Below are 27,235 nucleotides of genomic sequence, written 5' to 3' on the forward strand. Positions count from 1 at the left end.
TGTAGCTTGCTTGTGTTAATGCCGTTTTGCATAAATTTTCATTTACCGCGTATCAAGTCGTGGAAATCAATACTACTTAGTATTTTATAGTGGTAGATATGAAACTTGACCAATTGACGTGGCTTCATTTGCTTTTATTAACTCTGGCTCACTGTTGCTTAAGTACAGCACTTTATTCGTAACTTCTTACTGATAGCTTCGGCGAAAGTAGGCCTATATTTCAGTGCATTTGTTTATTTGTTCGCTTTGAATGTAGCAACGACAATTCGTATAAGATATTTAGATATTTACAGATATTTAGTGTCGTGTTCATATGGTTTTATCATGGACACCTTCCACACAAGAGGAAAAACTGATAATCCTCGTCACAATTTGCCCCTTTTCACGACGAGCAAAGAAAAAGCAAATCAGTGTCGTGACAGGGAACACGAAAGGCTGGAAACAACCAAAAAGAGGTGTGTGTGTGTGTGAGTGGGTGGGTGGAGGTTGGGGGTGGGGGCAGCTGGGTCTTGTTTTATAGTTCATTGTATCCTCTTTTCTCGCGAGGAGTCACGGCTTCGTAATTATCAAGGTTAAGGTTTAAGTTCTACGTCACGTGAGGATCATGTGTGCTCAGTTAAGAGTCCTATCCTTCTATCTGTATGTATAGATACATACGTACATACATACATATTTTGTGCTCGTACCTAAGCAAAGGATCGCTTCAGCTTTCTTTAGCATTGAACGAGTTCTGTCCATTATATAATGATATCCTAAGCACCTACGTAATTAGGCTAATGATAGGAGCCTGGAAAAGCTGTGGAAAGCTGGACTTCCACTTCAGGAAGTTATGCCGAGTGATGAATACAATTTTTATATATTTGTGTTTTATCGTTTTCACTTGGGAAAGATTTTCAAAATTGGTCGTTGAAGAAGACGACTTGTGTTGTGGTTGCACGAATGTGTTAATTTATGATACGCGTACAGACTGACGCTGCGAAGAAAGTGATTCACTCCTCCTTCTCCTCCCCAAAGTTCTGCAACTTCACTGTTGACCGAAGCGTTGAGATGCAATAATCCGGCAGATAGCTCTTCTGGGTGAGGGGCTCTCTCTCTCTCTCTCTCTCTCTCTCCTCTCTCTCTCTCTCCTCTCTCTTAAATATTAATATAATATATATATAAATATATATATATAATATATATATATATATATATAATATAGTATATATATGTAAAATGTCTTTATACAAAGTATTCAAAAGGCCCATGACTTAGATAAGAATGAATGGAGTTCCCGCTCCGTCGTTCGAACTACTATAGGCCTACCTTTACATATCTTCTCGATTTATTATAGGCCTAGGGATCCTTTTGCGTCGTTTATAAAGTTTTAGGCGTATTGCTTCCTTCATCGCTCCCCTTAACGGTGTCAGTAATAGGCCTGAAATATTAGTAGACCCCCATCGATCCGTAATGATTGATATCGATTAGCTTTGTGACGAGGTCGAGCCGGTCTTATCGCAGTTATTCGATAACGCCTTTGCCACTGTGGGTAGGCCTATGCGATAAGTGGGAAATCTGTTCCCAAGCGATGTTTTGGGGAGGTGTTTGACTCCCGTTTCCTGTTTAGGAACGAGTTTTGAATAGATCGGTTTGTGAGTGAATGGGAAACTGTAGTTCTTGCTTGTATTAGTTGATGGGTGTTTTTGGCTTAGTACTAAGTATGGCGGAAGCTCCTTAGGACGCCGTGTTTAGTACTAGCTCCTAGGGGGGCAGATTACTACATCCAGGCTTTGAGTATTATAGACCCCCATTTCTATAGCGTGGTCGACAAATTGTATTAATAAAATATATATCTTAGTGCTAAACACGGCGTCCCAAGGAGCTATTGAACCGTTCCGTTCTCTCTCTCTCTCTCTCTCTCTCTCTCTCTCTCTCTCTCTCTCTCTCTCTCTCTCTCTCTCTCTCTCTCTCTCTCTCTCTCTCTCTCTCTCTCTCTCTCTAGGAGGTGGCGTGAATCAGTGTGAATCCCTAAACCTCAAATAATAGTTTTTTTTTTTTATGGATACCACACAGTTAGGCAAACAGGTTTGCAGTTTGTCAATTGATCAATTGATTTCCTAGCGCCGGCAATAGTGCCATAGGCAGTGTATATGTGGTTTTACCTATAAGTAGTTTTAGAAAGATAATGACAGATTTATCCTTCTTAGGGAAGTTTATTCACTGCTTATGTACATAAACGAATACTTCAGTAGTACCATAAATCCAGAAAAGTATGAAAATAGAAGAGCTTAGCGACATTTTTCTTGAGCACACCTTAAAATTCCACTTTGTGTACACGTCCACTGAGAGAGAGAGAGAGAGAGAGAGAGAGAGAGAGATGGCAATCCGTCATCTTGGCACCAGAGAATTGAACGTACCATACGCACGTCCCCAAGAATGGGCACCAGACTAGCGATTTGCCCAAAATGCTTGCTGTTGTCCGGTCATTAAGAGCTCTTGCGCCATTTATATAGGTGTGGGCTTTTGTCACTTGGCAAATGATAGTTTCATGTCTGGTTATACTATTACTGTTCTCGTGTTTCCCACCAATTTCTCATTGATTGGCAACTAGGTTCTCTGACAAGGGTTTCTCAGGTCATTAATTTACGTAGAAAGTTGGAAACTAACGCATTTATAACCACCAAAAAACATAAATTGAATATGAAACTAACACAATCACTACACTGATAAAAATGGTATATAAAATTCGACACAGACAATGATATATTTTAATTTAGACTCCTTATCATCAGTGTCTGTGTTGATATCAATTTTATATTGGTTTTATGAATTTTTTTCTGTATGTTTTTGGAAGGTAGTAGTGTCCTTAAATGGAGATGGGTATTCTTCCTGCCAAGTTGCGCTCTGTGCCCCTTCATATCCCTGCCCACTGCTACCCAGTAGAAAGTAAATTCCTGACCCAGGAGTCTTTGATAATATTCCCATAGTTCAGTTGAATCGATATCAGTTGCCATAGTGCAGTTGAATCTATGTCTATAACCCCCTCATAACCAACGGGTTAACTGGTTCGTGTCTGTCCCAGACCATAATTAGTAGCTGTTAAGGATTGTGATTTATATATCGTATAGCAACAAAATCGTTCTTTGTTGTGGTGAAGGTATTGATGTATTTTTTTATTATTATTTTTTTCCCCATTCTTATTTTTCATTCTTCTCTTTGTTGTAAATTGTAATTTAATCCGACGTTATAGCAAGCTTAAGAATAAACGGACGTATCACGTAACTATACCAGAATTTATTTTTAAGAATAAAGGAAGTTTATTAGAAAATTATATACAAAATATATATATATATATATATATATATATTATATGTATATAATATATATATGTATATATTATATATATATATATATTATATATATATATATATATATGTTTCCTCTCTCACTTCACAAATTAACAGGGAGCAGGGGCGTCACCCGAGTGTATACGATAAGATTACTAGTACTCTTGACATTAACTGTTCTTTGTTAAAGTTACGTTAGATAATTTTTTTTTCTCTCAAGGTCTCCTCTTTGGATTCACGGCCCCTTGTCGAATTCCTTGATTTTATGTGTGTTTATATATATATATATAATATATATATATATATATATATATATATATATATATATATATATATATCAGTAGAAGGATCCACAGTTATTCTCTTGTTTATTAAGACGAAGTATATTCTTGGATAAATATTTACAGCGCTTAGGTTTGTTTCGTTCGTATATATAACCTATATATATATATATATATATATATATATATATATATATATATATATATATATATATATATAATGGATATGTGGTGTCTTCTTAAGTACGCTCTTATTTTAGCCCTGCTCTCGTACCCATGCGAGAGTTCAAGGTCAGATGGATGCACCGGCTCTTGAGGAATCCACATGCTATGTAAAAAAAAAAAAGGATTAAAGAAATCAAAAATAAGATTTACATGTTTATCAGAAGGGTTGTCTCATAACTGTGTAGCTTTTGCCATTTTTTTTTTTTATAAAGATGGTCATTTTGTTTAAGTTTTGCTGAGGAAGCATGTGAACCTCTCAGACGAGGCCCTGGGGAGAGAGAGAGAGAGAGAGAGAGAGAGAGAGAGAGAGAGAGAGAGAGAGAGAGAGAGATTTCACCTTTCACCTTTCAGTTAGAGACCGTTTGCTGGCTACCGGTAGCTTAATATTTGGTTTTTTACTATCGTTTCTCTATTATTATTGTTGTTGTTGTTGTTGTTGTTATTATTATTATCAGTGTTGTTTATGACTTTGCATCAGAATTTAACGTTGCAGCTCCTCAAGTTTTGCGGTTGCTTGCTTTCTTGCAACCACAACCCCTGCCACGATATTGCGTGTTTGGACGTTTATGTGTGTTTTGTTAATCGAACGTATTTTGTTTACTTTCGTCACGTATTTCAAATCTTATACCAAGCCTGTTGATGTAATAAAAAGCACAAGTATAGTGTATTGTTGATTGTGTATGTAAATTGTTGTAGCGTGTATGTTGTTGAAGTTTTATGAGTAGTTATGAAATGTTTGAGTGAAGGGCACCCCAATCTAATTTTTTTAATGATTCTTGTTCCCCCATTATATATGCCAGGATGTTGCCAATGCGGACATGCATAATCATAATGTATGCGCTTGCAATTATTATAATGTAATAGTGAGCTCTAATTGGTTATATTTGTCATTTAAGATGGATTAAAAGTTTTTCTTGCTGAAATTTAGGCTGTCATGGTGCGGGTGGAGCCAGAGGGTTTCTCTCGCGTAGCAAGGTATTTAAAGAAATCGTGCTTAATATGACAGACGAACGGAAAGTTGCAAAGTTGAATCGTGCTAATTAGACGAACGGAAAGTTACAAAAAGACTGAAACAGCCAAAAGGTTCGTGTCACATCAGACCGCATAGCTTTTGTTTCTTTGGGCACCGTTCAGCTTGGACAAAGAAACGGCCGCGTTCAGTGGGAAATATGACTTGTGCCATGAACTAACAATCTCTCTCTCTCTCTCTCTCTCATTGGATTGTTGCCAAGGAGATGCCTTGATCATGCCTTGTCGGACCATTTTACTGAATGACATTAATACTTCCCCTCCCCCGGTGTCCCCTGTTGGTTAGGAGGGGGGAGGGGCCCCCACTGGGATTAAACTTAGAGAGATAATCATTTGGTGAGATATAATTGGTGATAATCACGGAGGGCTGTTTTACGTAACGGTTTGTGACGAGGGGGGGGGGGGGGGTTGGATGTTGATTGAGGCTGTGGATGGTTGGTATTTAATTATTTATTAATTTTTGTGTTCGTTAGTGAATTACTTATTGATATTTTGTGTAAGTTAGTGAATTACTTTTGTGTAAGTTAGTGAATTACTTATTAATTTTTTGTGTAAGTTAGTGAATTATTTATTAATTTTTGTGTTCATTTTTTAATCTAAAGTTACATATTGAGTTCTCTTGTTCATATCTGTGTTCATTTATGAATGTAAAAGCTAAAAGATGAATTATTTATTAATTTCTATGTTCATGTATGAATAAAGAAGTTTATTAACTTCTGTGTTCATTTATGTATATAGAAGTTAAAAGATGAGTTATTTATTAATTTCTGTATTCATCTGTGAATGATGAATGATTTATTAATTTCTGTGTTCATTCATAAATATAGAGGTTAAAAGATGAATTACTGGATAATTTCTATGTTCATAATAATTTCTGTGTTCATCTATGAATCTAGAAGTTGAAAGATGAATTATTTATAAATTTCTGTGTTCATCTATGAATATAAAAGTTAAAAGATGAATTATTTATTAATTTTGCGTTCATCTATGAATGTAAAAGTTAAAAGACAAAGTATTTTATTATTTTGTTAATTTATGAATATAGAAGTTGAAAGACGAAGAATTCTCTTGTTAATTTCTGTGTTCATTTATGAATCTAGAAGATAAAAGATGAAAAACTCTTTCAGAACCAAGAAAAATGGCCGGGAAAAGAGATTATTGCACGAATTTATACAAAAGAGTAATATTTACATTGCACTCTTATACAAATGGTTTTACGTCAGGTAATTGATATGTGTTTGGACGCAGATTATATAAATAGTTCGGTTGTGATTGGTGAGTGTTATTATATATATATATATATATAATAAATATATTATTATATATAATAATCATATAAGATATTGAAATTTATAAGGTAAAGGACGACAAAAGTCGAAAGGCCTCGCAGCGTTACTCCTGTCTTTATTATATATGTATATATATTATATTTGTTTATCAAGCTTTTTATACAGTATAACAGCAGAAGCAAATGATTGTGATTCCTTGCTGGATATTTCATTCAAGAATGTGTTTGTGTGATAATAATTCCAGATGTGAACTGAAAGATAAAACGGACCTTCAGTTGAGAAGAGAGAGAGGAGAGAGAGAAGAGGAGAGAAGACGAGAGGAGAGAGGAGAGAGAGAGGAGAGAGAGAAAGGAGAGAGAGAGAGACGAGAGCAAAGTACTAGGAGGACTCCACTCCTATTGGATGGTGGGGGCGTACCTAGACTAGGCTGTTTGTATTGGTTATTGGGGGCGATGATATCATAGCATAGTTGATATGAGAGAGAGAGAGAGAAGAGAGAGAGAGGAGAGAGAGAGAGAGAGAGAGAGAGAGAGAGAGAGAGAGAGAGAGGCGGGGCACCTCTACCTTGCGTTTTTCTGTAGTATATCGCCTTTAAAATAGGTGACCCTCATTCGTTCACTGAAATAGGTCACTGTGTAAAATTATTATAATTGTTATTATTATTATTATTATTATTATTATTATTATTATTATTATTATTATTATTATTATTATTATTCAGAAGACGAACCCTATTCATATGGAATTAGCCCACCAAAGGGGCCACTGACGTGCAATTCTGGTGGTCATTAGGAAGAAGTAAGATGAGGTCAAGGGAAATACAGAAAGAAGAGATCCCACTTACTTAAAAAATAAAAAATTAATAAAACAGATATAAACGTATTAAAATGCCAATCTAGAGCGACACCAAACATACAGAATCTTTCAGTTCGCATCTAAATCTCTCTCTCAAAAAAAAATCACTAAATGCTCGAGTAAGTGTACAATTCACTCCCAATCTATTTGAACACCAACGACTAGACTTTGATAACGTTGCGATAGCTTCTTATCTTGAATAATATTTTTTTTTTATCGCGAGTGACGATGAAAATTTCTATCAATCTCGCGAGTTACCAACGGTGAGAGACGGTTAAAATTTGATTAAATTTGATATAAGCAGACTTGTTTTTCTGATAAGCGCCAACAGATACCCTTTGAGAGGGAATTCTAAGTTTTCTACAATGTTGCATGCGAAGATTCCCCCCCCCGCGCCGCAGTTCGCTCGCTGGTCACTAAATATAGGACTTTCTATCTATATCTGAGTTCTCTCTCTATATAGGATTTTCTATCTATAACAGTTATCTCTCTATATAGGACTTTCTATCTATATCTGAATTCTCTCTATATTCAGGACTTTCCATCTATATCTGAGTTTCTCTGTATAGGATTTTCTATCTATATCTGAGTTCTCTCTATAGATAGGATTTTCTATCTATAATAGTTATCTCTACACAGAGGACTTTCTATCTATATCTAAGTTCTCTCTCTATCTGTGTCTGAGTTCTCTCTATATACAGGACTTTCCATCTATATCCGAGTTATACCTATAAGATACAAGACTATAATAATCATAGCTCTCTGTGGCTGAGAGGAAAGTTGAAGACTTAAGGAATATATATAGTTACTATCGATTAAGACAATAGGTCTCAATTACTGTCACAGTTTGTTCGTCCGAGACGGTGATTCAGAGTACGCGCAGGTTTACAGCTTCAGAGATAGGTAGAGGGAATATAAAATTAAGAATATAAAGTTTAAAATATAAAATCTAAATGTACATGCATACATTACAGGGGTTCTTCCTAGGTTCAACATTTGAAATATCGGCGCTGCGTGAACCATTGCCTTGTTAGTGATATTTCCATTGGAATTCCCCCACCCCCCCCCCCCCAACTCCCTCCCCACCCTACAACGGGCATAGCCTAGGCTTAGCTATTTAAAAAAATGAATATTTTTTTTTCCTTTAAAAAGGTGACCACTTCATTTTACATGTTTAAGAGAGTCTCTAGTTCATTCATTTTACATGTTTAAGAGAGTCTCTAGTTCATGATACGAAAGTTAATTCCTGCAGCCGTTATGTAATACTATATAATTTATGACGTTTATATTTTAATGATCATCGTTCGGCGGTCTTTTCCTAACTCAAAGCCACGCACTCTCTCTCTCTCTCTCTCTCTCTCTCTCTCTCTCTCTCTCTCTCTCTCTCTCTCTCTCTCTCCCCAACAGAGCGCTCGTTAAAACCAGAAACATTTGCGCTTCATTTCCCACCTTAATCTAACAGGTGTTAAAAGGCTCCTCTCCTCCTCCTCCTCCTCCTCCTCCTCCTCCTCTCCTCCTCCTCCTCCTCCTCCTCCTCCCCCCCCCCTTGTTGCTTGCCACGTTAGTTTTATGATATTCTTGGCAAGTGCATTGCGACGGCTGATTAAAAAATGAAAACGATTCAGGAGTAAAGGTCGTTACAGCATTTAAATTATCCAGAAGTCGTCACGTGGGAGCTTTAATGAGTCCGTGATTGATCGGTTTCTTGCTTGACGCCACCAGGAGTCCGACCTTGGCGTCTTAATGGCTTAACTTATGTTGATCCGTTCTGAAGAGATTTGGCGGTGTTGTAATCCATTTTTTGTATAATAGTTGTTTATTATTTATTTATATTTGGTAGGTAATAGCTATTGTATATCTATATTTGTTAGGGTTTTTTTTTTTTTTTTTTGAGAAGTGGGCGTTTCCCTTCCGTTCATCTTACGCTTTCCTAATGAAAGCCTTAATTCAGCAACTGGTTCCATGCGGCGAAAAACCACCATACAATAATAATAATAACAATAGTGTTATTCGTAAATAAGAAAGAACTACGGTATGGATAGCTTAAGTATAAACTACTGAGAAATGATTTATTAAATGATTTGCTGGTTTTTTTCATTAAGTTACATATACGTTTTGATGCTGAAATTATTAGAAGGTTATCGGCAGATTATTGATATAAAAGAGGAATAAAAAGCTTTTGATTCGATATATATGATTTTTTGAGAAGTTTTTATAGTTAACACTTAAGTTTTATTTACATTAATTAATGAAACAGAGAGAGATATGGATTTTTTATAATAAAATCAAAGTTTTTTAAAAGATTTTAGTTTTTTTATTATGATATGTATATATCATATTTATACTCTTTTGATAAATAGAGATGTTTCAGCTAACACTAGTTGTTTTCATTTCTCCTTTTTAATTTCTATACGGAAAACCAAATTTACAAGGAAAGGTCCATATTATTTCCAGTTGTTGTGCTGGCGAAATATCATCTCTGAATGTCGTATTTCTTTTAGCAACTGGTCATGAAGACGTGACAAGAATTCCTCAATGAAGTAATTGAAAAATTTATCATTATCTCTCTTCAGCTCCTCGAAAATAGTGGCAAATGCACCACACAAGTGCCTTTGTGTATTCAAAGGGTGTACCCAGTAAATTCTAGGTTTTGGTTTTCTCTTCTTTTCTCAAATGTAATAAATAAAGACAATAATTTTCTCCTGTCCATCTAGTCACCACTACAGGCTGAGAGCAGACTGCAAGCGCCTGTCAATAATTGGATCACTTTGTACGGCAGTCGGACAAATGTACGATTTGCGCAATTTTGTGTCGCATTTAGATCCGGCACTGCAATCGTATCTTGGTCCGACAAGAATCGCATAGTGTGAAAGGGCCCTAAAAGTGGCGTATGTCGCCGTAGAGTTTACAAATCTAAGGCCATACCGTAATTCCGTTATGTCCATAGATTTGTGAACTCTACGGCGACATACATCACTTTTGGTTGTCTTATCAATAAATTAGTATTTTCATAAGACATTTCCTTAACCAGAGTATAAACATCGGCCAGCTATTAGCAAATATCATCCAGCCCTGATGAGAAGAATAATAAGAAGAATTGAAAATAATAATATAATAATAATAATAATAATAATAATAATAATAATAATAATCAATAATAATAATAATATAATAATCCCAACAAACTCATAATCCCACATGAGTCAATAAATGGAAAAAGTAAATCCACGTAGTATGTCTGTTTTTTATTTTTATTTTATTTTATAATAAAATAATAAAGCAGAAAAGCTTTCGATGACCTGCACGGTCCTGCTTGTCAACAGACATAGACTACTGTGGACTTACTTTTAACAATAATAATAATAATAATAATAATAATAATAATAATGATAATAATAAGAATAATAATAATAATAATAATAATAATAATAATAAAAATAGTAAAATGGGAGGAAGAGTTTTCAATTTAAAATATATAAAACTTTTATTTTAATTTTGAGTAACGCATGATTATAAATTAACATTTGTTCACCTCATCATGCTGGGTTCAGTGGCTATTCATTGTATGGTCATTGATATTGTCAACCCGTTCCATTTCTAAGGATAGTGGCGTAACCATGCTTGCAGATGTAGGGCAGAAAGACTGCTAGAACATTACAGAGAATATGAGAGAGAGAGAGAGAGAGAGAGGAGAGAGAGAGAGAGAGAGAGAGAGAGAGAGAGAGAGAGAACTATCCCAAATTCTCCTATGAGACGAATGCTTTACTTAATTAAAACTCATTATTTAGGTTGTCAATTTAGGTACTTTTATGGGCTCCTTTTATTAGATGGAATTACTATTTTAGCAGGAGATAGTTCACAGTCATATATTAAATAAATAAATAAATAAATTAAATTAAAAATAAAAAAAAACATGAACTTACGTCTCCAAGTAGACGTGTCCTTGACTTGTCCTTTAGTTTATCTTTTGTTTTCGATGATCTGTGCACTTGTTGTTCGGTAGCTTATCGAGCTGTGTGGTGAGTTATTCCTACAAATATTTAGGTAGCAGGGGGAAGGCCTTCAAAGCTATTATGTTCCACCTTTAGATGTTTCCTTTCCTCTCTCTTCCTGATAACATCTCACGTCTCTCCTTCAAGAGTTCTTTTTATTTTTTTATTTTATTTTACAGGAGAAAGCAAACACTTCAGTCTGGAGATAAGTTAAAAAAAATTTCCAAGGTCACGATTGTCAGCGATGCTACCTTAGTATTAATTTGTTATCTGTACTTAAGTCTTTGTTTGGTGAAAATCTTATAGAAAAAAAGGATATTGAGGCAAAAACCAAATGTGTTATATTTCCATCAACAAACGCAGTTTCGCTAGACGTTTGTGTATCCCAGGTCCCTAAGTGTATACCATTTTTTTGACAGGCAATTAACGTTTTTGAATACGGGAATTATTTATTATTGCACTTGGTGTGAAACTGATGGGAGTGTTGTAGTATGTCTATATTTGGTTTTTTATTTTCTTCGTCTTTAATAAACGTGTTTTGACCTCTAGTCAGAGAGAATTTGACCATATAATTTTTAATCTGGTGGCGTCTCTATCCGGGTTACTTAACATAAAAACCGCTGAATTAATCATATCTCGTTTTCAGAGAACGTTTATTGATGTAATGTATTTAATTATGTAATCTTTTTCAGACAACGTTTATAGATGTGACGTATTTAATTATTTAATCTTTTTCAGACAACGTTTATTGGTGTAATGTATTTAATTGTTTAATCTTATTTAAGACACCGTTTATTGGTGTAATGTATTTAATTATTTAATCTTTTTCAGACAAGGTCTATTGATGTGATGTATTTTATTATTTAATCTTTTTCAGACAAGGTTTATTGATGTGATGTATTTAATTATTTAATCTTTTCAGACAACGTTTATTGATGTGATGTATTTAATTATTTAATCTTTTTCAGACAACGTTTATTGATATGATGTATTTGATTATTTAATCTTTTTCAGACAACGTTAATTGATGTAATGTATTTAATTATTTAAGACACGAAACGTCTATTAAATCAAAACATCATAACATCTTTCCCAGGCAACATCTAGTGGTATCAAATATGGAATTATTAAAGGCACATACGTCTGTAGCAATTCAGAAGTATCCTAACCTTTGTTCTGTTTTTCTCCAACCCAGGGAAGGGAATGACCCAGCCGACGCCGAAATCGTGACCTACAGTGACCTCATGAAGGACGTGTGCCGCATGTCCAATGTCTTGAAGTCAAAAGGGGTCTCCAAGGGAGATAGAGTGGCCATCTATATGCCAATGATTAAGGAATTGGTGGTCGCCATGTTGGCCGTTGCACGAATTGGAGCTGTACATTCCATTGTGGTGAGTGACCTGATTTGCTTTAAGTTTTCTCTTATATTTTGATTTCCTTGGTTGCTAAGGCTTTTTGGTCGTTTTGGCTTGTATAAGGTTTGGCTGGTTTTTTATGCTCTGTCCACATGTTTTATTTTTATTTTTGTGTGTATAAGTTTTGACTGTTTATTATGTTTTGTCCACATTTTTTTATTGTTTTGTGTATAAGTTTTGGATGTTTTTTATGTTTTGTCAACAGGTTTTTTTATTGTTTTGTGTATAAGTTTTGGCTGTTTTTTATGTTTTGTCCATAGGTTTTGATTGTTTTGTGTATAAGTTTTGGCTGTTTTTTTGTTTTGTCCACAGTTTCTTTATTTTTTGTGGATAAGTTTTGTCCGTTTTTATGTTTTGTCCATAGGTTTTGATTGTTTTGTGTATAAGTTTTGGCTGTTTTTTTATATGTTTTGGCCACAGGCTTTTTTTATTATTTTGTGTATAAGTTATGTCTGGTTTTTTATATGTTTTGGCCACATTTTTTTTATAGTTTTGTGTATAAGTTTTGGCTGTTTTTATATGTTTTGGCCACAGGTTTTTTTTTTTATTGTTTTGTGTATAAGTTATGTCTGGTTTTTTATATGTTTTGGCCGCATTTTTTTATAGTGTTGTGTATAAGTTTTGGCTGGTTTTGTATGTTTTGTCCACAGGTTTTGATTGTTATGTGCTTAAGTTTTGGCTGTGTTGTCGGTAAGTTTTGGTCTGTGTTGCTTACAAGGTTTGGCTGTTTGCCGGTTTTTTTTTATGAATTTTGTCTGTTTTTTATAAGCTTTTCCTGTTTATTTGTTTTGCTTTTAAGTTTTGGCTGTTTTATTTGATAAGCTCTTCCTGTCTGTCTGTTTTGCTTTTAAGTTTTGTCTGTGTTATTTTGTCTTAAAAGATGGCTTGTATTCTGAAATATTGTGTGGATTTCGACTAATTATTTTTGAGGGGTGGCCATTGGCCAAACAGATGTCACTTTGTTTTATTATTATTATGATTATTTTACCTATTCTAGTTCCAAGATAATAAACTATAGATGCCCCTTTCTTATGAACGCTTAGGTACACATTTGGTAGATGTTTTTGTTTGTTTGTTTGTATGGTGTTTTTACGTTGTATGGAACCATTGGTTATTCAGCAACGGGACTAACGGCTTGACGTGACTTCCGAACCACGTCGAGAGTGAACTTCTATCACCAGAAATACCCACATCTCTCTCCCCTCAATGGAATGGCCGAGAATCGAAGTCGTGCCCAACGAGGTGGCACGCCAACACCATACCGATCACGCCACTGAGGCGCTAGAGGGAGTTATTATGATACGTCCACATCCCTGATTGGATATCCACCAATTTCACAAATTTCTGTTGAACTGTTGTCTATCTACCCACCTTGTCTAAGCTCTAAGGATTCTGCACCTTCGTTTCTATCCCTTGAGTCGAGTGTATTATTAACAGTCAACTGTGGAGGTCGAATTTCTCTTGCTTGTAAAGCCCTCGAGGTCGACTCGTATTGATTTTGAGGTCAAAAGGTCAAAGTTCAGTCAAACTACCCTTCCATCATCTTGAAAAAAAAAAGTTCATGATGATGTTGCGTGGTATAGAAAATATTTATTTTTGTTTGTTTTGCAGTCTAGCCGGCCATGTCTCTCTCTCTCTCTCTCTCTCTCTCTCTCTCTCTCTCTCTCTCTCTCTCTCTCTCTCTCGGGTATATTGTAGTATCTTCCGTTTGATAACTGTGTCAATATATTCTATAATATTTTTTGGATGTTTTAAAGTCTCTCTCTCTCTCTCTCTCTCTCTCTCTCTCTCTCTCTCTCTCTCTCTGCTCTCTCTGGTATATTGTAGTATTCCGTTTCTTCGTGAAACTGCACTACTGCGTCTTTAATATATTCTAGAATATTTTTTCAATGTTTTAAAGTCTCTCTCTCTCTCTCTCTCTCTCTCATCTCTGTCTGTATATTGTAGTATCTCTGTAGAACTTGTCAATATATTCTAGAATATTTTTTTTTCAATGTTTTGTAAATGTCTCTCTCTCTCTCTCTCTCGTCTCATCTCACTCTCTCTCTCCTCTCTCTCTGGTTTATAGCAGTATCTTCTCTCTCTGTCGAGTATATAGTATCTTCTTCCGTTTGAGAACTGTCAATATATTCTCTCTCTCTCTCTCTCTCTCTCTCTCTCTCTCTCTCTCTCTCTCTCTCTCTAGGGTTTATAGTAGTACAAACTCTTGACCCACAGTTTTCGTTCGTATCTTAAAAAATACTTCACAGTTTATGTTTATAGTTTATGTTATTAAATAAGAATTTGGTTTTATCTTTGGTGCCTTTACCGAGAAAGTGATTTGACGTATTCCTCCTTGTTCCCTGCTGTATCAACCGCCTTTAATTATGTCTTGCAGACATCACGATCTTCGAAATCTAGTATGTCTACGTATCTTATATCCCAAATCTTAACCCTTGTTTTGTGCGTCTCTTACTTATCGTGAGCGTGACTTCTTCCGTTTTCTCTGGTCTTCCTTTCTTCTCTCGTTTATCGTGGCTTATCTCTTTTTCATCTTATCTCCCTCCTCCTCCTCCTCCTCCTATATCTCTCTCTCTCTCTCTCTCTCTCTCGTCGTATAGTGTGTCGCAGTGAATGCAAAGAATGTGTGGACTTCCATTTCGTGGTTCCTTGTCGGAATTTTTGATCGTGGCTGGAGGATCCATACTCCGGGTTGTCAGTTCTCATATTATTATTATTATTATTATTATTATTATTATTATTATTATTATTATTATTATTATTATTATTATTAGTGTTGTTTTAACAGCCAGGAGTATAAGTAGAATTGCGCAGAACAGTGGCGTGGTTGGTATGGTGTTGGGGTGCCACCTCGGTGGCCGCGAGTTCGATTCTCGAGCATTCCATTGAGTAGTGAGAGATATGTGTATTTCTGGTGATAGAAGTTCACTCTGGACGTGGTTCGGAAGTCACGTAGAAAGCCATTGGTTGGTCCCGTTGCTGAATAACCAAAGGTTCCATGCGATGTAAACACACCATGCAAACAAACAAGCATAAATATTTCCCGCTGAAGTACATCAAAATTATCGTGCGAAAATATTAATTTTTTGCAAAAGCGACTTTAGTCAGAAGACCACTGCAAATGCATAGCACGCTTCTGACTGATGTGGTGTAATGATGTTATAAATATATTATGCATCATGGCCGAGGATAGATAGGTCGTCTGGGAAATTCATTAACCTTGAATTACGGCAGAAGGACGAAGTTTTCATATACGATTCTTGATAGTGTTCAACAAAACCTTACGTCCTGTGCACCAAAAGAGGAAAACAGGACATAGGCCTGTACACCAAAATAGGGAAATAATACGTAGGCCTATGCAGAAAAAGAGGAAAACAGGACATGGGCCTATGCACCAAAATAGGGAAGCAATACGTAGGCCTGTGCACCAAAATAGGGAAACAGTGCATAGACCTATACACCAAAAAGAGGAAAACAGTACATAGGCCTATTAGGGAGCCCGGTTTGCTCAGGCCTAAATTCCTTTATAGAGGTACCAGCGCTTGACCTGAGGCCTGCCTCTCTCTCTCTCTCTCTCTCTCTCTCTCTCAAAACTTCGGACTGACTGTCAATTTCCTTACCAGCTTCGAATGACCTCGTCATAGGAGGTCCCAGCGCTTGGTCTGTGGCCTCAACTCTCTCTCTCTCTCTCTCTCTCTCTCTCTCTAGTGGGGAAATGAGATTCCCAGGAAAGTGTCGGATGAGAAGCGGAATCGTCTCTCCAAGACTCTTGGAGGAGGAGGATGTTCACCTTTAATTTTTTCATATTTCTCTCTCTCTCTCTCTCTCTCTCTCTCTCTCTCTCTCTCTCTCTCTCTCTCTCTCTCTCTCTTTCTTGAGGTTTTGGAGGCCTTGGGCTGCATTGCCTCCAAGATGGAGTTCTGGCCTTGCGGGAATATGTTTGAGAATATGTTTCACCATCGTTGGATAATGAAAGGGAAGAATGATATATATACTTATTAACACGCTGTAGTTCCTCAGTAAGTGATGAGAGTTGGAGAGGATAAATTATACCACTCACAAAGGGAGCATATAACCTTACTCAGTGATGAGAGAGAGAGAGAGAGAGAGAGAGAGAGAGAGAGAGAGAGAGAGAGAGAGATGATATATATATATATATATATATATATATATATATATATATATATATATATATATATACCAACCACAAAGGGGTGTATAACCTTACTTAGAGGTGAGTTAGAAAGGATATATTATACCACTCACAAAGGGGTATATAACCTTACTAAATGGTGAGAGAAAGAGACTATATATTATCCCACTCACAAAGGGGTATATAACCTCACTAAATGGTGAGAGAAAGAGACGATATATTATACCACTCGCAAAGGGGTATATAACCTCACTAAATCATGAGAGAGAGAGAGAGAGAGAGAGAGAGAGAGAGAGAGAGAGAGAGAGAGAGAGGATATATACATATGACTAGCAAAGTGGTATACAAAAGGAAATGGCCTACTTTATATCACTTTCATCGCTAAATGACGAGAGAATTAATTAGTGGATGTATTATAACACTTACAAAGGGTTGCATAAAAGGCAGTGCGGTACTTCATATCATTTGTCAATATTTTGAAATTAATTTTAGAATTTAATTTAAAATGGAGGACGTATAGTTCTCCAATGACTGGTGATCCAAAAGATGCATTTTATCATTTATAATTGACTCAAAAAATAAATAAATAAGTAAAAACGAGTCATGTTTTCTACATCATTTATAAATGACTGGAAAAAAAAAATAGTCATATATATTATCTGAATTGTTAACTCAAAGCAGCTTTGCGACCGTCATATCGTTTGATAATTGAAACAAATGAGGTCTGGGAATCCTTGGAATTTTTTCGCGTTGGAATTGCAAAGGCTCTGGATAAGCAGTGGTTTTGAGCTTGTCTTATTATATCTTTGCCAGCTGCGAGTCGTATTCCAGTGCTGTGAACTGCATTAGACACGAGTTATTGTTTATATCTTTAATATATACAAATTGTCGTTTTCAATGTATGGTGCGCTCTATCCGATTGGGGGACCTTGGGAACTCACGTGCATTAGATAAAATCCTAGAGTCTCTTAAGAATGAATAGGGGGGAGTCTCATAGGGGTTACAAGGTATGAATCTCTCTCTCTCTCTCTCTCTCTCTCTCTCTCTCTCTCTCTCTCTCTCTCTCTCTCTCTCTCTCTCTCTCTCTGCGTCTTGAGTGATCTCTGTCAAAAGCGTTGACATCGAGAGCCCTCTTCTTTCTTTCGCTGGCTTTTGTAAGGTCCACTCCAGGTGCTCTCCTCTCCTAGTTCCAACAATGCAGATCCTCCTCCTCCTCCTCCTCCTCCTCCTCCTCCTCCTCCTCCTCCTCCTCCTACCTCCTCCATCCTCCTCCTCCTCCTCCTTCCTTCTTCTTCTTCTTCTTCTTCTTCTTCTTCTCTTCTTCTTCTTCTTCTTCTTCTTTTAGGGCGTTGAAGACAGACGGCTCTCGAATGTTAACTGATTTCATATTGTGGAGGTTTCCAAGCTGGGTGATTTGAGTCCACCTTTCGAAGGTTTCTACTTTCCCCTATTATATAATATATATATATATATATATATATATATATATATATATATATATATATATATATATAGTACATATATATATATATATTCAATCAGATGAGAGCATTAAAAGGGTCCAGGAATCCACCAACATTGTGAAGAATATTTTATTAGGTACGTTTCATACTACTTCAGAGTACATCTTCAGCCTGTAATTATAAATTGTGACAATTTAATTAACAGTAAAATAACACATTAAGACTAAAACATTATGATAATAAGTTAATTAAAAAACATTTAAAACAAGCAATAGAATAAAACTTTAAGAAATATGGTAATTAATTTATAGAAACATTTAAAACAAATAATGAGAGGACAAGTACCCTAAGTGAAAGTAGAGAAGGGGAATGATTTGAAAACACAGTTCGGCCCAGATCTCAGTTATGCTAAATACAACGTGGCAGCAGCCACGTTTGCATTTAGAGAAGGAACCAGTCGTTTGATGTATAATGACTCAAGTGTCGTTAAGTAATTGTTGGGAGTGCTGTCAATGATTGAGAAATGTGTTTATCAATATTAATTTTACATATTTTGGCGTGGTTACGGATATTGATAATTCTGGATTTGTTATTCGTTGTCCTGTTCTGTAGCTAACACCTAGTGACTAGAATATCTCACTTTTAGTAACCGTTTGGTCGATCCGACGTAAATACCAGGACAACCCGGACAATATAATGTTTTAAATGTTTTCTATAAATTTTAATTACCATATTTCTTAAAGTTTTTATTCTATTGCTTGTTTTAAATGTTTTTTAACTTAACTTATTGATCATAATATTTTAGTCTTAATGTGTTATTTTACTGTTAATTAAATTGTCACAATTTATAATTACAGGCTGAAGATGTACTCTGAAGTAGTATGAAACGTACCTAATAAAATATTCTTCACAATGTTTGGTGGATTCCTGGACCCTTTTTTATATATATATATATATATATTTATATATATATATATATATATATTATATATAGATATATATATATATATTTATCAACAATGTTACAGTGGGTATTCTTACAGTGGGCATTGGATTAAAATATACATAAAATGTTTATAAAGTAATCAACCTATGCTGATTAAAGTAATATACACATAGATTTATACCTAAATATCCATTAAAGGATGTCTTACAAAGAGTTGATATGCCTATAGAATGTCTTACAAAGAGTTTGATATGCCTATAGGATGTCTTACAAAGAATTGATATGCCTATAGGATGTCTTACAAAGAGTTGATATTCCTATAGGATGTCTTACAAAGAGTTGATATGCCTATAGGATGTCTTACAAAGAATTGATATGCCTATAGGATGTCTTACAAAGAATTGATATGCCTATAGGATGTCTTACAAAGAATTGATATGCCTATAGGATGTCTTACAAAGAATTGATATGCCTATAGGATGTCTTACAAAGAGTTGATATGCCTATAGGATGTCTTACAAAGAATTGATATGCCTATAGGATGTCCTACAAAGAGTTGATATGCCCGTGTTCATATTTGACCAGTGATCGGGAGCGCAGAAGGAAGTGCTCGAAATAAATAAATAAATATATATATATATATATATATATATATATGAATACTGATTACTTACACACACACATTAATCTAATATTAGACGAGATGACTATGTCCAAAAGGGAAGAAGACGAGAGTGGTAATATAATGACAAGTGGAGAGAAGGCGATGAACCTCATCTGATTTGGACTTCTCCGTCTCTTTCCTTGCTCCTTTTTTCGAAACGAAAAATAAAAAGGCAGAAGAATCGAATAACGTCCTTTTTGAAACGGTTCGTGTGGCCGGGGAAGGGGTTGGGTTGGTGGAAGTTGGGGGGGTGGGGGGCCTTTGGGGTGATTAGCTCCTTTGTAAAAAAATGGTGGGGGCTGTCTTGGCGGCTTCGCCATCAATCGCCCCACTCACACAATCACGATTCTCTCTCTCTCTCTCTCTCTCTCTCCAACAGTGATTATTTCTTTTTTTAAATTTAATACTTTTTTAACGTCTCTCTCTCTCACTCTCCTCTCTCTCTTCAGTTCTTTCATCATACCATTGATTTTTTGCTCTCTCTCTCTCTCTCTCTCTCTCTCTCTTAAAACATCTTCTTGCCCTTACACTCATTTTTCATTCTCTCTCTCTCTCTCTCTCTCTCCTCTCTCTCCCATACACTTACCTTTTAGCGTTCCGACTCTCTCTCTCTCTCTCTCGTCTTCTCTCTCTCTCTCTCTCTCTCTGGAGTGTCTGCAAAGAATTTCCTATATCAGCTCCAAGATACAGCTCAAGAGATAAAATACTGTATGCACGATGCTAGAGGATATTGCAGATTCAGACACAAAATGAATAATTATGATGAAGGAAGATCAAATATTATGGAAAAGTTGGATTTTTTAATGTCAGAATTTTTGGAAATGAAGAAAAGAAACAACATACAAACATACCAGAACAAAAAGAGTCTTGGAAAATCCTTATTATTACCCATATTAAATGAAGGAGAAACACGCAAACCATCATAGTGATGAATGCGATGCTTAGGGTTTAGTTACGTGTAACTCAAAAAGAAAAATAGAGTACTTAGAAGAACTACCCAAATTGAAAAGAAAATAGATAAAATGAATATAGGTGAAACCTGTATTCCCAAGAGACTGGGAATGACGATCAAATAAAAGGGTTCCAACTTATAGATGAGATAGAAAAATAGAATCAAGAGGGAACCGCGATATATGTATGGGAAAGACAAAAAACAAGGAAAATATATGAGAAATATAGTAACTCAGAAATGTGAAGTAATAGCGATAGAATTTGAAGCTGAAAAATTAATGAACATAGTAATATATAAGACCCCTAATACAAAAGAGTTTGACACAATAATAGAAAAATTGGGTGATATATGTAGAAATCACAAGGACTGGACTATTCTCCTATCCGGAGACTTAACTTTCCGTTCGTAGACTGGAAAGAACGATTAGGAGATTGTGGTTGTATTTATACATATAAAAAAAGAGAGTAATAGTAGTGCAATAATATAAGAGGCAATTCGAAAAGCTATTAGATATGCTTCTAGAATACAACATTCAACAAATAAATCACCTGCCAACAAGAAAGGAAAATAATTTAGACCTAGTATTTGTGAACGAGGTGAATTATGTTAAAGAAATAATAGTTTATGCGAGTATTTCAGACCATAATGTCATAGAGTTGAACAGTCCAGTTCCAAAGCAAGTGAAAACAGAGATAAGCAAGAAGAAATTTTTTGAAAAAGTGGGAAGGATATGGAAATACAATTTCTACAGTAAAAAATATAAAATGGTCAGAAATAAATGAAGAATTAAACAAGATTGGGATAACATTTTCGTAAGTGATGATATAAAGGTAAAATACAGAGATATTATATAAAATATTAGAGAAAAAAATAGTGATAAATATATACCGAAGAAGAAAAGTAAAACATTAGTCATGCAAACCAAGAGACAGAAGGATCTTGTTCCAGAAAATCAGAAAGTGGAAAAAAGGTCTTGCAAAAGAAAAAATGCATGGAGTGATTTGAACTAAAAGTAAGATAGAAAATGCAGAACAAAAGATTATACAATCAAAAAAAAGAAAAAATGGAACTTGGATGAAAAAAAACCGTAGTAAATATCAAGCAAACCCCAAATTATTGTACTCGTATACGAAAAAGATGAATAAAAGAAAGAATAGAAATAGGCTTTCTAAGAATTGAAGGGAGATTAACGAATGAAAAAAAGGAAATATGCAACATATTGACAGAACAATAAGAGAGAATTCACCCCTAGAATTGATAATGAAGATACTGAATAGAAGTAAAGGATGAAAAAAAAAATAGTGAATATTTTTTTTTTTTTTTGGGGTTTATCAGACAGAGATATTAATAAGCTGATATTGTGGCCAATTTGCAGGCTATTAATGAAAATTAAAAATGGAGCTGCAGCAGGACCTGATGGTGTCCCTGCTATTTTGTTAAAGAAAGTAGTTCATTCTATCGCAAAGCCACTTGCAATTATATTAAGACAAAGTGTAGATACAGGCAAGATTTATGATGAACACAAAAGTGGATCAAGACTAGAGGCAAGTAATTTATAGGCCTGTGAGCCCCCTAAACCATCCAACCCATATTCTAAAACAACAATTATGAAAAAGGGGGTATGGAAAGAAAAATATTTATCACATATTATGAAAGTGTTGAAAGTTGAATGAAGAAAAATATTATGAAACGTTTAATAAAAAATAAAAGTTGTTAAGTATAGGACAACATGGTTTCGTAAACACGGAAAAAAGTTTACACAACCCCAACTGTTAGTCCATCCGTGAGAACATATACAAAATATAAAAGCGGAAATGAAACATATGCGGTTTATCTAGATTTTGCAAAAGCTTTTGACAGGTGATCATAATATATTAGCGGAAAAAATTAGAAAACATATATAGTGAATTACTGTTTTGTTATTATGATTTGCAGACACACAGTAATGTTAAGGACACGTCGGTCGGTAGTGGAGTTAGTTGTTTCGCCGATGACACAAGAATAAGTAGAGAAATTACTTGTCATGAAGATAGGAACGCGCTACAAGAAACCTTAACAAAGTATATGATTGGGCAGAGGTAAATAGGATGGTATTTTAACTCTGATAAATTTGAATCAATAAATTATGGAGACAGAAGGAAAGCTATATGCATATAGGGGACCTAATATTAATGACAATCACAAATAGGAAGCAGTTAAAGACCTTGGTGTGATGTTGAATAGGAACATGTTATGCAATGATCAAATAGCAATTCTATTGGCAAAAGGTAAAGCAAAAATGGGACTGTTGTTACGGCACTTCAAAACAAAGAAAAGCTGAACACATGATTATGCTTTATAAACAAAACATGTGTTCTTAGTCCACTTGAATATTGCAATATGATATGGTACCCTACACTGTCAAAAGGATAATATGATATGGTACCCACACAGTCAAAAGGATATTGCACAAATAGAGAGTGTATACAAAGGTCCTTTATAGCTAGAATAGAAGTTAAGGACCTTGACTACTGGGAAAGACTACAATCCTTAAAATTATAGTCCTAGAAGTAGAGAAGAACGCTACATGATAATTCAGGTATGGAAACAGATAGAAGGAATTTGCCGAAAACATCATGGGAGCTAAAAATATCGAGAAAGAGCAAGCAGAGGTAGATTAATAGTGCCCAAAACTGTACCAGGAAAAATAGGAAAGCACACGGACATTAATCCACTACGCCCACCACATTGATAATGCAGCGTCTATATTCAATTGCGTTGCCAGCTCATCTGAGGAATATATCAGGAGTGATCGTAGATGTGTTTAAGAATAAGCTCGACAAATATCTAAACTGCATCCCAGACCATCCAAGATTGGGAAGGATACAAAATATACCGGAAGATGTACTAGCAACTCTCTGGTAGACATTAGAGGTGCCTCACACTGAGGGACCTGGGGCAACCCGACATGTACTCATCGTAAGGTCTCTCTCTCTCTCTCTCTCTCTCTCTCATGCACTTTGTGGCAATGGCTTCCCTCACAAAACAATTAAGTTTCCTAAGTGAATTGGGACTTTTTTTTTTTTTTTGCTCCAAAAGTTTCAATTCGTCTTGGATTACTTCTCTTTCTCAGAAAAAGTGCAGTTTTTTTTATTTTATTTTATATTTTTTGGATTTCAGTTTTTTATTGATGATTTGGAGAGCTATAATTTTTTCCCAAAGGTATACATTTTGTCTTTGTGTCGAAATATATCTGAATGTTGTTATTTTGAAATTTTATTTTTTAAATTTTTTCACGGAAGGATATTTGAAATTTTTTAGAAGAATTTGTACTTTTGTATATTTGTATATTGGGTTTATGTGTACTTTTGTATATTTGATATTGTTTGTCTTATATTCGAGTATGTTTTGTATAATGAATATTTGTTGTTTCTCTGTAGATTCCCGAGGGTATGTTTTGTATATTGAATATTTTTTGTTGTCTGTAGATTCCCGAGGGTATGTTTTGTATATTGAATATTTTTTGTTGTCTGGTAGATTCCCGAGGGTATGTTTTGTATATTGAATATTTTTTTTTGTCTGTAGATTCCTGAGTGTATGTTTTGTATATTGAATATTTTTTGTTGTCTGTAGATTCCTGAGGGTATGTTTCATATACCTGTTAATTTTCCTTGGCATAATAAATAAACCCCTTGAAGTGATCTGATGAAAGTCAGTTAAAATCATGTCACGTTTATTAGTAACAATAATAATTGCAATAATATTGATGATGAAGTAACACGTCATGCAACCATTCTGCGTTCTTGGAGCTCATTGGAGCTTCCTATCCGTCTTGGCTTTCTTTCTCTCTCTCTCTCTCTCTCTCTCTCTCTCTCTCTCTCTCTATCACCTGCATCCGCTTCGTATCGATTGATAAGAAGGTGCCTCTGCTCGTGGACGTATTTCCCTTTGGGTTTTTCTATTTTTCCTTAATCATATTCTATTATTATTATTATTATTATTATTAATTATTATTATTATTATTATTATTATTATTATTATTATTATTCAGAAGACGAACCCCATTCATATGGAATAAGCCCACCAAAAGGGGCACTGACTTGCAATTCTTTCAAGCTTCCAAAGAATATTAAGCTGTTCATCGAAAAAAGGCAACAGAAGATAAAGATGGAATATGCAGAAGGTGGAGATCAGTTACTAGAAAAATCAGGTAAATGAACGAACCTATAAATAAATAAGAAATTTAAGTGAAATATTAAAAAGTAGAATAATATAAGCGTAGTAAAGCATTGCATCCTAGCTTGAATTTCTGAAGAAGTTCCGATTGCCCGACATCCTCTGAAGGGGGTGGTTTGTTCCATTGGTCCAACTGTGCGAGAAATGAAGGGGTAATCTGGAACTGAGAGACAGACTTGAGTAGAGTAGACCTCCCGGAGTCCCGGCAAGGATTATACCGAGCTGAGATCTCGTGGAGCGCGTTGTCTGTTGTCTGGTGACGAGAGAGAGTGAGCCAAAGAGTATACAGGAAGTTAATGGCTAAGAGATGAATATGTATCGGGGATAGAGTCCGGATTTAGGAGTCCAGGTAGAGAGAGAGAGAGAGAGACCCTTGGTACAGTGTCTGAGATATAAAGAATGCTAGAATGTGGTGTGGAATACCAATGTCTGTTTTGCTGTAGTTTTTTTTTTAATATTCGTTTGCAATATTATTTCATCGTCACGCTCTCCTTGTGGCTGTTTACTAGTAAAATAAGCGTTGGGTTGGATGTATCAGAAGCCAGTTCGATGGGTATTTTATTTAATCTCTGTATCAGAAATGATCCCTGTACGTGGAAAGGTCTGATTTCTGCATCAGAAATGATCTCTGTTTGTGGAAAGGTCTGAAGATTATTACATTAATTGGTATTTTATTTATTCTCTGTATCAGAAATGATCTCTGTTTGTGGAAAGGTCTGAAGATTGTTACATCAATTGGTATTTTATTTATTCTCTGTATCAGAAGTAATCCCTGTACGTGGAAAAGTCTCAAGATTATTACATCAATTATGAGCATAGGGCAGAAACAAAATCTCTCTAAAATGAGAGCATGATTGCACGGTAATGAAAACCTGTATATATTCAGGTTGTGATAACACGAAACTATTAAAATTCTGAGAGACAAGGCTTCAGGAACTATCGTCGAAAATAATAAGTTGTTCGGTCATATTCTCACTAAAGATAAAATTTACATTGTTCGTGTAGGAAGCAGTAATGTTGATTTTAGATGTATATTTTAAGTTACTCGAAACATTTCTGCTAAGGTGATCACGTATCCGTCATCAGAGCGCCTCAGTGGCGTGAGCGGTATGGTCTTGGCCTGCCACCTCCACGGTGACCCGCGAGTTCGATTCTCGGGTATTCCACTGTGTATTTCTGGCGATAGAAGTTCACTCTCGACGCGGTTCGGAAGTCACGTCAAGCCGTTGGTCCCGTTGCTGAATAACTACTGGTTCCATGCAACGTAAAAACACCATACAAACGAACAAAGCAACAGTATTCGTCATCAGTTCTTCAAATATAATAATTTTATTTCAGTGGTAGAAAATAATTTTGGATTTCTTAGGTAGTAACCCCCCAGTAATGTTCCGGGGTTGTTTAGACTAATATTTCTTGGGCGTCATTTTGTTTACTTTTTTACGTTCATACTCAACGGGCTTGTACTAAACACGCCTATGCAAAGGTGGATACCCACCGGGTTAAAAGCCCCTTGGGGGTCACATTTAGGAAATTTGCTAATTTTCCAAAATGTTGACATCAGAATTTGTCTGTATCATCGTAGAATTTGTCGCATACCTTAATTCGAGGTCAATCTCATGGTCCTGGAAGTGTTTCGCTGGATCTGTTCATTGTTAATAGTCTCTCTCTCTCTCTCTCTCTCTCTCTCTCTCTCTCTCTCTCTCTCTCTCTCTCTCTCTCTCTCTCTCTCTCTCTCTCTCTCTCTCGGCAGGCGCTTTTGTGAAATCATAATGACTTCGGATTTTTCGCTCCTCTGTTTTTGCTGGCATCAAGGTCGTCTTGTGGTAGTTTTCAAGTGGTACCTTTGGCTGTTATTTAACCGAGTTTGGCTTTTTTTCTTTTATTATTTCACAAGGGCATTGTTGTTGTTGTTGTTTTTGTTGTTGTTTACAGTTCCATTTCTTGAACATTTCACGATATGTGTTCTTCTTTATTTTAAAATCCATATATATTTTTTTCGATTTATGAAATGTCACCGAGACATTTTTTTATTTTTATTTTTTTTTAAACAGAACTGGCCTGATTTGTATGTTTGGTGAGCTTTTCATTGTAAAGTTTGTTACCTTATATTATTATTATTATTATTATTATTATTATTATTATTATTATTATTATTATTATTATTATTATTATTATTATTATTATTTCATCACACTCATTGTGGAATCGCCTCGTTATTCGTAGTCACCCCGGACACTGACCACGAATAAGTTAGTTCTTAAGACCATAATTTCCAAAGTAACATCTCAGCATCTCCATTAAGCATCTTACAACATCCAAACTTCACTTCCACGAAGGATATTTCGTTGCCCCAGAATTTCACACCCATTTGATCTATATGCTTCTTGTCTGTCTCCTTTTGATAAGATATTGAATAACCAAGGAGAAATA

At 35.3% G+C, this 27,235-nt stretch overlaps 1 protein-coding gene across 1 annotated transcript in view; it reads left to right on the forward strand.

The window, feature by feature from the left end:
- The window catches only part of LOC135209661 (acetyl-coenzyme A synthetase, cytoplasmic-like), a 61,660-nt gene that overhangs the window by 5,360 nt on the left and 29,065 nt on the right, over nucleotides 1–27,235 (forward strand). Inside the window, exon 2 of the mRNA XM_064242394.1 lies at nucleotides 12,193–12,388. Within this exon, the coding sequence (XP_064098464.1) occupies nucleotides 12,193–12,388 (196 nt within the window). The remainder of the gene's footprint in view (nucleotides 1–12,192; nucleotides 12,389–27,235) is intronic.

This window comes from Macrobrachium nipponense, chromosome 38 (genome assembly GCF_015104395.2).
Source record: "Macrobrachium nipponense isolate FS-2020 chromosome 38, ASM1510439v2, whole genome shotgun sequence".
NCBI classification, from domain to species: Eukaryota; Metazoa; Arthropoda; class Malacostraca; order Decapoda; family Palaemonidae; genus Macrobrachium; species Macrobrachium nipponense.